This window comes from Gobius niger, assembly GCF_951799975.1.
Source record: "Gobius niger genome assembly, chromosome: 5".
In the NCBI taxonomy this organism is placed as follows: Eukaryota; Metazoa; Chordata; class Actinopteri; order Gobiiformes; family Gobiidae; genus Gobius; species Gobius niger.
This window is the reverse complement of record NC_136856.1, coordinates 1,593,424-1,602,771: the sequence shown is the minus strand read 5'-3', so window position 1 is coordinate 1,602,771 and position 9,348 is coordinate 1,593,424. Positions and strand designations below refer to the sequence as shown.

The 9,348-nt window shown below is 44.4% G+C and overlaps 1 protein-coding gene across 1 annotated transcript in view; it reads left to right on the top strand.

Annotated features, from left to right (window-relative positions):
* The window catches only part of LOC306963518 (polyunsaturated fatty acid lipoxygenase ALOX15B-like), a gene marked incomplete at both ends in the record, with an annotated part of 52,400 nt that extends 44,952 nt beyond the window's left edge, over positions 1-7,448 (top strand). Inside the window, 9 exons of the mRNA XM_079557091.1 lie at positions 3,612-3,778; positions 4,619-4,762; positions 5,650-5,853; positions 5,923-6,009; positions 6,076-6,245; positions 6,317-6,438; positions 6,595-6,695; positions 6,768-6,938; positions 7,263-7,448. Of these exons, the coding sequence (XP_079413217.1) occupies positions 3,612-3,778; positions 4,619-4,762; positions 5,650-5,853; positions 5,923-6,009; positions 6,076-6,245; positions 6,317-6,438; positions 6,595-6,695; positions 6,768-6,938; positions 7,263-7,448 (1,352 nt within the window). The remainder of the gene's footprint in view (positions 1-3,611; positions 3,779-4,618; positions 4,763-5,649; positions 5,854-5,922; positions 6,010-6,075; positions 6,246-6,316; positions 6,439-6,594; positions 6,696-6,767; positions 6,939-7,262) is intronic.
* Positions 7,449-9,348: the final 1,900 nt, after the last annotated feature.

The following is a 9,348-nucleotide window of genomic DNA, read 5'->3' as shown; positions in this document are numbered from 1 at the left end:
GTTAAGGTGGGGGGTCAGAGGTTAAATCAGACTGGGGTTAAGGTGGGGGGTTAGAGATTAAATCAGACTGGGGTTAAGGTGGGGGGTTAGAGATTAAATCAGACTGGGGTTAAGGTGGGGGGTTAGAGATTAAATCAGACTGGGGTTAAGGTGGGGGGTCAGAGGTTAAATCAGACTGGGGTTAAGGTGGGGGGTCAGAGGTTAAATCAGACTGGGGTTAAGGTGGGGGGTTAGAGATTAAATCAGACTGGGGTTAAGGTGGGGGGTCAGAGGTTAAATCAGACTGGGGTTAAGGTGGGGGGTCAGAGGTTAAATCAGACTGGGGTTAAGGTGGGGGGTCAGAGGTTAAATCAGACTGGGGTTAAGGTGGGGGGTCAGAGGTTAAATCAGACTGAGGTTAAGGTGGGGGGTCAGAGGTTAAATCAGACTGGGGTTAAGGTGGGGGGTCAGAGGTTAAATCAGACCTACTGTAAAGCGAGGCTGTTGCTCCAGCGTCTGTTCCTGTCGAGCTGCTCCTCGGTCTGAACCCCAGACTCTGAACCTCAGACTCTGAACCCCAGACTCTGAACCTCAGACTCTGATCTGTCTCTGACGCAGTGAGTCCCCGTGGGCGGTGCTGAGCGTTTAAATCACAAACGTGTTTTCGGTCTGTGGATCCGAGGGTCGGCGTGAAGAGGCCGCGGGACAATGGGCCGGTTTTAGACTCTGATTACTGAGAGAGAGACTCATGCATTAAACATCAGCCATTACTGCGAATACAGGAGCAGCAACACGGCTTCACCCGCTGTACGGGGAAGGACCCTGTAATACACTTATATTATTACACCAGCAGCTCACTACAACCTTCATTTGTCATGTCTGAGCTTTTATTTTGAAATCCATACAAAATAAAACAATTTAATCTTCTACAGTTTTCAATGTAGTGACACTAAATTTACACCAGTTACCAATTATTATACTAGAAACTTACTACCTTTACTTTTAAGATCTGGACCTTTATTTTGAAATGTGTGTCAATATCTGAACATTTGTGGATGATCTGACTGTAATTGCACTACATTGGCAGCAGTTGAAGATCAGAGATGTATTGATCTGACAGTGGAGACGTCCACCCCCTGAGGGCAGGGTGGGCAGGAGCATCAGACAAGTTTGCACATCCCACATCAGCACAGGTTCCTGCAGGTAAAGCATCCGAGCACAGCGGGTCTGCAGGTGGAGCGTCAGAGCACAGCGGGTCTGCAGGTGGAGCGTCAGAGCACAGCGGGTCTGCAGGTGGAGCGGGTCTCAGCTCAGACTCACTGTGGGGGGGCTGCTTTACTTTAGAATCCTTGTTTTTTTACTGAAGTGACAATGCCGACTTACTCAGTGAAGGTGTTCACAGGGCACAGCCTGTTAAACATCCTGGACATCATCTACGTGAGGCTGGTGGGCACAGACGGTGAAAGTGACTGGACCTGGTTCAGTGCTCTCAGGGGGGGGGTAAGTCTTTCACATTTACTATTCAACCACAGAATGAATCAGTGAACGTTTCATTTGTCCAGGAGTCGACTTTGACCTGTGACAAAGCCCTGGGGGATCTGGTGTCAGTGGATCTGCAGAAGCAGTGGCGTCCGTGGCCCCTTCAGAGGCAGAGCTTTGTGGAAAAGGTGGAAGTGACTTCAGAGGAGAAAGTCTTTAAGTTTCCCGTCTACCACTGGATGAAGAGGACCAAGGTGTACAGCTTCTGTGAGGGCAAAGGTGAGAGATGTTCACACTGTGATCACATGAGGGTCAGGAGGTCAGTTATTACCTCTGTCGTTCTCAAATATCAACACAGGAATAATGACTGGACGTCTCATGTCCCTGCTTTCCTTTAATGGTGCGGCTCACACAGTGGGAGACTTCATGGAAATATAAAGTGCAGTATCAATAAGATATTTGATCATTTCATGTGAAGCACTTTGAGCAGCTCAGGTTGTTGTAAATGTGTTGTAGAAATGAAGCTGACCTTGACTTAAGCCACAGATGTTTTTTTGGATGATTTTTTTTCAAATGAGTGATTTTATTTTAAACCATGTCCATCAAAATCCAATGTGTTTCTAAAGTTACATCCTCACAGCCCCGGGCCACGCAGATAACAGTCTGTGCACGAGCGGGCATGTGAGTGTACATGTGAGTGTACATGTGAGTGTGCATGTGAGTGTGCATGTGAGTGTACGTGTGAGTGTACATGTGAGTGTGCATGTGAGTGTGCATGTGAGTGTACGTGCATGTGCACGTGTGTGCATGTAGAGGAGCTCCTCTCATTCTCCATCTTCTATAATATGTAACACTGATGTTTGTTGTTTATCTTCTAACTCTCGTTCATGTGTTTGTTTGTTTGTTTGTTTGTTTGTTTGTTTGTTTGTTTGTTTGTTTGTTTGTTTGTTAAATGTGTTGTTTATCTTCTAACTCTCGCACATGTGTTTGTTAAATGTGTCTAAACCTCCTGGACAAGTTTTGTAAATGAACAGTTTTTCTCACTAAAAACACGTCTCTGGTTTGTCCAATGTTGTTGTGAAATAAATCACATAAATAATAACGGCTACACTTGTGTTGCGCTTTACAAGCCTGTGTTGCCAAGTTTCTCAAAGCGCTGCACTGTCAGTATTCATTCACCTCATACTTAGTGCTACTGCTGTAGCCACAGCTGCCCAGAGGCAGACTGACGTAAGCGAGGTCCGTGTCATCGGTCCATCCCACCTCCTCCCACTCACTCACTGCATTGACCCTTCACCCCTCAGGCTTCCTGCTCTTCCTCACGGTCTCCATGTCAGTACAGCTTTAAACCTCTGTCCACGCAGATCAATCACTGCTTTTGTCCTTATTTCAATGAAACAAACTGTTCTGTGTGAACAAAGCACTGACACATTTGTCAAATGTGTTGAAACATTCACTTTTCTGAGTTAAAAATGTGAAGCATCTAAACATGTTCTGTCTCGCTGCAGCTCTGAGACTCTGGGAACAACATCCTTTTATCAAGTACACACGGAAGAAGGAGGTGGACAGACGGAAGGGGAAGTACCGGTGAGTACACAACAGTATTACTCCATTTGAATATAAATACTACACAACTATAACACGCCTGTCACCAGTGGAGTCACATGTGTGTCTCCTCAGATGGAGAGGCTTCCAGGACGGTTTGCCTGAGTGTGTGGATGCAGATGAAGTCAGTGCTCTGCCTTCTGAGGTCCAGTTCTCTTCCACAAAGAACAAAGACTTTGTGTTTTCAGCATTACTCGCGTAAATGGAGCATTGTAATGAAGAGTCTGTTCATTATCACTGATACTTACTGACACAGTCACATGTTTAGGAAGATGGAGAGGAGGTCCAAGCTTCTGTATAACTGGTTTTGGGGAAAAGACTCTTGGAAGAGCTTTGATGCCATTGAACGAGTGTTGAGCGACAGCATCACGTCTCCTGTGTCAGGTTCTGTCCAGAAACTGCTGTGTTATTAAATAATGATAATGAGGAGTATAGAATGTGTTGTTGTGTTATTAAATAATGATAATGAGGAGTATAGAATGTGTTGTTGTGTTATTAAATAATGATAATGAGGAGTATAGCATGTGTTCTGACTGCCTGTGTTTCAGAGTATGTGAAACAGCACTGGAGAGAAGACGCTTTCTTTGGTTACCAGTGTCTGAACGGCGTCAACCCCATGATGATCCGACGCTGCGTCTCTCTGCCCGAAAACCTCCCGGTCTCTGATGATCTGGTCAGACTGGAGGGAAACAGGAAGTTATCAGAGGAGATGGAGGTATTTACTCACTTAAATGATCCTCTTACATGGGTTTGGATCCTACACGTGAGGTGACAGAGCAGACACATCACTCACTCAGGTCAGAGTAAAGTTATGAGTTAGTCCTCTGTATCTGACCCGTCCTTCGCTGCCGCTGGGACGTCCCGTCAGGAGCCGTGTCCACTGATGGTCAGACTCCCCTGGCTGGAGGATTCACCTGTTGCACATGTGTTCAAGCACACTGGGAAACACCCTGACCTCAGTTTCTCTCTTTAAAGCCCAGTTTGCTGCGGTTTCATTTCCAAACAAACCAACATGAGATGGAACCTGCAGAACCATCACACTCCTGATACAGGACAGACCACTGCCCACGGGGTCAGACATCATGCTCACAAAATACATTTACACGTCAAAATGGACATTTGTCAAGACTTACTTTGTTTTACTCAAGTAAAAGTACAGATACTTCAATTTAATATTACTGAAGTACAAGTAAAAAGTACTTTTTGAAAAAACTACTTGCAAAAGTGCAGGTACTTGAGTAAATGTAGCTGAGTACTACCCCCTCTGGGTGGAGCACGTCTCTTTGCTGATGTTATGATAGTTGAGCCTAAAGGCGGGTGTGGCCAGAACAAGGTGTTCTGAAAGTCTAATGAAGGGAAACACTGAGTTCTTTCACAGTAGATAACGTTATTATCTCCTTCTGCTGAGAGATCAAGAGTCTGTGCTGTTTTAAAGAAAACTTGAAGAAATAGTTCTACAGCACTGACTGAAGAACGTCCATGTGGCTTTGATGTAATGGGCACAGCTGGTGCGTGTTGTGGAAAACATAACATTTAATGCTCTGTTCATTTCCAGAGTGGAAACATCTTCTTGTGTGACTACAAGTCTGTGGATGGAGTGGAGACCGATCAGATCAACCATAAAGAGCAGTATCTGGCGGCTCCTCTTGTTCTCTTCCACAAAACTCCTGCTGATGAACTGAAGCCTGTTGCCATTCAGGTGAGAAGCTCACCTCGTCCTCACACCTGCTGCTGTGAAGTGTGTCTTTACTTTAGTGGATGAATGACCTGTGAAGGTGGAGCAGTTCAAGTGCCTGAATGATCCGAGGAGACACTCCTTCTTTCTGTTCAGAAGAACCGTCTGGGCAGGTCCATAACGTCTAAGGAGCTTTTCCACACAGACGTGGAAGTTTACAAAACCGGTGGCCTGTTCCTTTAAAGCTGCGGCGCGGTGACTGATACTGTGTCCGTCTGCTCTTCCGTCTGTTTAAAACATCAGTGTTTACTGAAACACTCACCTCCACACTCTGGGCTCTGGAATCCAGCTCTTGGACACAGGTCCACGCTCCACCTTTCTGTTGCCCGTGGGGAGAGGCTGGTGTGGGCTTACTCAGAGACTGTTACTCATGGTGTCCTGTAGGGGGTGCTCCGGGCTCCCTCTGCTAAGGGCTGTTTCCTGTATGACTGCAGCAGGAGCTTGATCAGTAAGTCAGTTCGGTTCCCAGAGCCTGTGGGCCTGCACCAGGGCTGCCCTGATGTCATCTGCTCCTGATGCCTCCTGGTCGCCTTCCTGGGGAGTTGTTCTGAGAACGTTGCATTGGGAGGAAGTCCCAAGTAAAAGGACACGCTGAAGGGACTAGGAACACCTCAGGATCTCCCTGAGAGGTGGAGAGACTGAGGTGAGTAAGTCTGAGCATCTCGGTTCAGACTGCTGCCTCCACGACCCCAGATGAAGCAGAATCAAATGACACACAGTCCCCAACATGTACCGATTCTGTCACCTTGTAGGTCGACATCTTTCATGTTTGTCGTTTATTTAACATATTTTACGGTAGCATGTTTACTTTCTAAATAAAGCTCATAAAGGTTGTTTTTGTGTGTGTTCAGCTCAAGCAGACTCCAGCTGAGGACAACCCCATCTTTCTCCCCTCTGACTCCGAGTACGACTGGTTATTGGCCAAGATCTTTGTGAGAAGTGCAGATTTTAACGAACACCAGCTCCACGCTCACCTGCTGCGCACTCACCTGCTGGCTGAAGTCTTCACTGTGGCTTTACTGAGGAACCTGCCCAAGGTGCATCCTCTCTACAAGGTACCACAGGGACAGGACCACACCTTTGACTGTAATGTGTGTGACTAATGAAGACTTCTTCTTCTTCAGCTTCTCATTCCTCACACTCGCTTCACTCTACACATCAACTTGTTAGCGAAACAGAGACTTATTTCTGAAGACGGGGTTTTTGCATTGGTAATTAAGAGATTTCAAATGCACTATGACACACCGTACAACTGATATATTTCCATGTCTTTAAAGGTTTCAGCTGCGAATGTGAAGGGTATGACCGAACTCATGCGACGGTCTCGGTCAGCTGTGACGTACAAGTCGCTCTGTATCAGAGATGACATTAAAGAGAGAGGACTGGAGTCAGTGCCAAACTTCTACTACAGAGACGATGGAGTCAAGCTCTGGGACGTCATCGAGAAGTACTGGACTCACACTGGTTTTGTTCAGTTTGTCACTGATTTGATTCATGATATATTTCAAATCTTTAAAGGTTTGTGAAAGGAGTTCTAAAACACTACTACAAGGAAGACCAAGAGATTGAACAAGACACTGAGCTGCAGGATTATATCCAGGACATATCTGAGTATGGCTTTGGTTCCAGAGAAACATCAGGTGAGCTCAGATCATTCAGCGTTAACAATGTTGTAACGTGAGACGAGTGGGAAGTGGAAATCTGCAGCCACAGAATCTGCTCCTATGATTATGATCATTAGTAATTGTAGTAGTCGTGTTAAACAACACAGTTCATTCTGTTGTTTCATCCCTCAGGGATTCCTCAAGAGTTCAAGACCGTGGATGAGTTGGTAAAGTTTGCTACGATGGTCATTTTCACCTGCTCAGCCCAACATGCAGCGGTCAACAACGGGCAGGTGTGTTTCTGACACTGATCATCATCCCTGATCACATTTGTCTTTAATCTTTATGTCTCTATCGTTGGTCAGGCTGACTATGGCAGCTGGATGCCCAACACTCCCACCTCTTTACAGAGACTTCCCCCCACTGAGAAAGGCACCGCCACTTTAGAAACGGTGCTGCAGACACTTCCTGATCGCAACACGACCCAGTGCGCGGTGACGGTCCTGAAGCTTCTCAGCTCACAGTCCTCGGACTTTGTGAGTCAACAACAGTTTAAACACAGCACGTTTGTGTTTGCTCTCATGTTTCATGGGGGAACTCAAAGACAGGTCTCCTCAGTGGTGTGTCTTAGTGTCCGGTGTGACATCATCATCACATCTCCTTCAGAGCTGATCAGGTGATTGATTGTGGCCTGTGGAAAGCTGGTCCACTCTTCTTCAATGACTGGAAGGTTCTCTGACAAAGAAGAGGTGCTCAGGTTTGATGTCCTTGAGTTCACCCCATGAAAAACAAGAGAAAAAAGAGAAAAAGTGTTGCATAAACACAGTGTCGTCTAAACCTGTCTGACTCTGTCTCCTCAGGTTGCTCTTGGCCAGTTCCCACATGAGCATTTCACAGAGGAACTTCCATGCCGCCTGATGAGAGAGTTTCGTGCTGATCTGGATAAACTCGACAAAGAAATCGACAAGAGAAACCAAAACACCCTCCCACTGCCGCCGTACATATATTTGAAGCCGACACTTTTGGAGAATAGTGTGTCAATTTAGGTGTCGTACATGTTGTGTTTTTTACTCTTTAATCGTCCGTGAGAGTAAATCCTGCACTGACAGAAAAGACAAAGGGACAGAGGGATATTGTTCATCCAATTATGGAGATCATTTTATTTCACTCAAACTTGGCTGTAAATACTGTTTAAGTCGCGCTAGCCCACAGTTAGCCTGTTAGCTTCTTCTTCCTGATTCCATTAGAGTGTATTGGGGAAAGTTGTTATTGTGGTTTTCTGGCCAGAGACACCAGGGGGCGCTGAAAGACCCCCCATCATCCCTTTAACAGAGGGACTACAGAGAGGATTTATTAAGGTAAACAAGTTACTCAGTGCTGCTTTAACCTTTACATTTGCAAATGCATTTGGTACACTTTTCAGTTTATTCAGTATTTTTCATATTTCTATTCACTCTTTTACATGTGATATATATCCAGTTTTATCTGCCAGTGTTTTGATATTTCACATACCAATATCTCAGTGTTTGATGTTATTTGCTGTACTCTGCTACTCTGCGTTTGATTTCATGTTTGCTTTTGATTTTTTCGGGGTACCTCGTGCATATTAAACATTTCTGCATTTCTAAGAAGTCAGTGTGGCCTCCTCCCCTCCCTGAAAGGTATAATAACATTATATTATTGGTCTTTGCATTTTGTGGGTCAGAGCTACAAAGGGTATTTTTAACTAAATGAAAAGGAAAACTAGAAAACACAGTTGACGGTCACGGACAAAAGGTCATGTCAGCAACAGGTGTTTTAGACACAGTCAGCCTTAGGGATGGGCGATACCACATTTTATGGAATCGATACGATACTTTTGGGGTCTTTTTTCTTGATACCGATACCGATACTGGTGATTTTATATGGGTGAATGTATTTCAAACTGGTCTAAAACTGTTTTGTTTTTTTATATAATTAATAGTAAATTAAAGTTATATTACTTTAACTGGTTAATTACACAATGTTAATGTGAAATGAAAAACATAAACAAAGTTTAAAATTAATACTTTAATGACAAACAGAATCTAAACCAGAATGATCAGCTTGGCTCAGTTCAATCCTCTGCTGCTGTGACTGTTTTGGCTCAGAACAAAGATGTAAATCATCCTTTTATGTTTAAAATTACTGCCACGCCTTCATTTTACATATGCAAATTAGTATCTATGCTTTTTGCCCAATATTGATCTTAAAAAGTAGCCGTTTGGTATCAATATATATCGATACTGTGGTATCGATCCGCCCATCCTTAGTCAGCATCTGGGAGCAAGGCTGAAGAAAGAAAACACATTTGTCAGTAATTTTGCCAATTGTAACTGAGCAACTGAACCAGTGTACGTGTGTTTTGTTGAATCATATGTGACTTTATTACGGTTTTGTACAAATGCGGGTGTTTGTGTTTATCAGAAATGTTTTATTTTGCAGTTTCTTGTCATTTGATGAAACACACCATGAACTCATGGACTCACGGCTCTGACTGGGAGAGATTTACTCTGATCTTTTACTTTAGACTCACAACGCTCTGAGATTATTTGTACTTTTAGTTAAATAATGAAGTGAAGAACTTGAACGGAATTGATTTTTCTTTGACTTCACAAAGTTCTGCTGAAGTTAAATGAAGGTCCCACCGAGATTTGAACTCGGATCGCTGGATTCAGAGTCCAGAGTGCTGACCATTACACCATGGAACCACCTGTGCTCTGCTGCAGCATCAGAGACACCTGCTGGACACAGAGGGAATTACAGCCAATTCAAGCTCAGACCCACGGGCACAAAAAGTTAAGTTCTACGTGAATAAAAGGCTCATCATAAAAAAAACACAATTTTAAATGGAAGATGTATCCAGAAAGGTTCAGTTTAGCCACATTTTGATCCTGATTTATTCGTTTTGGTCACGATTTGATGATA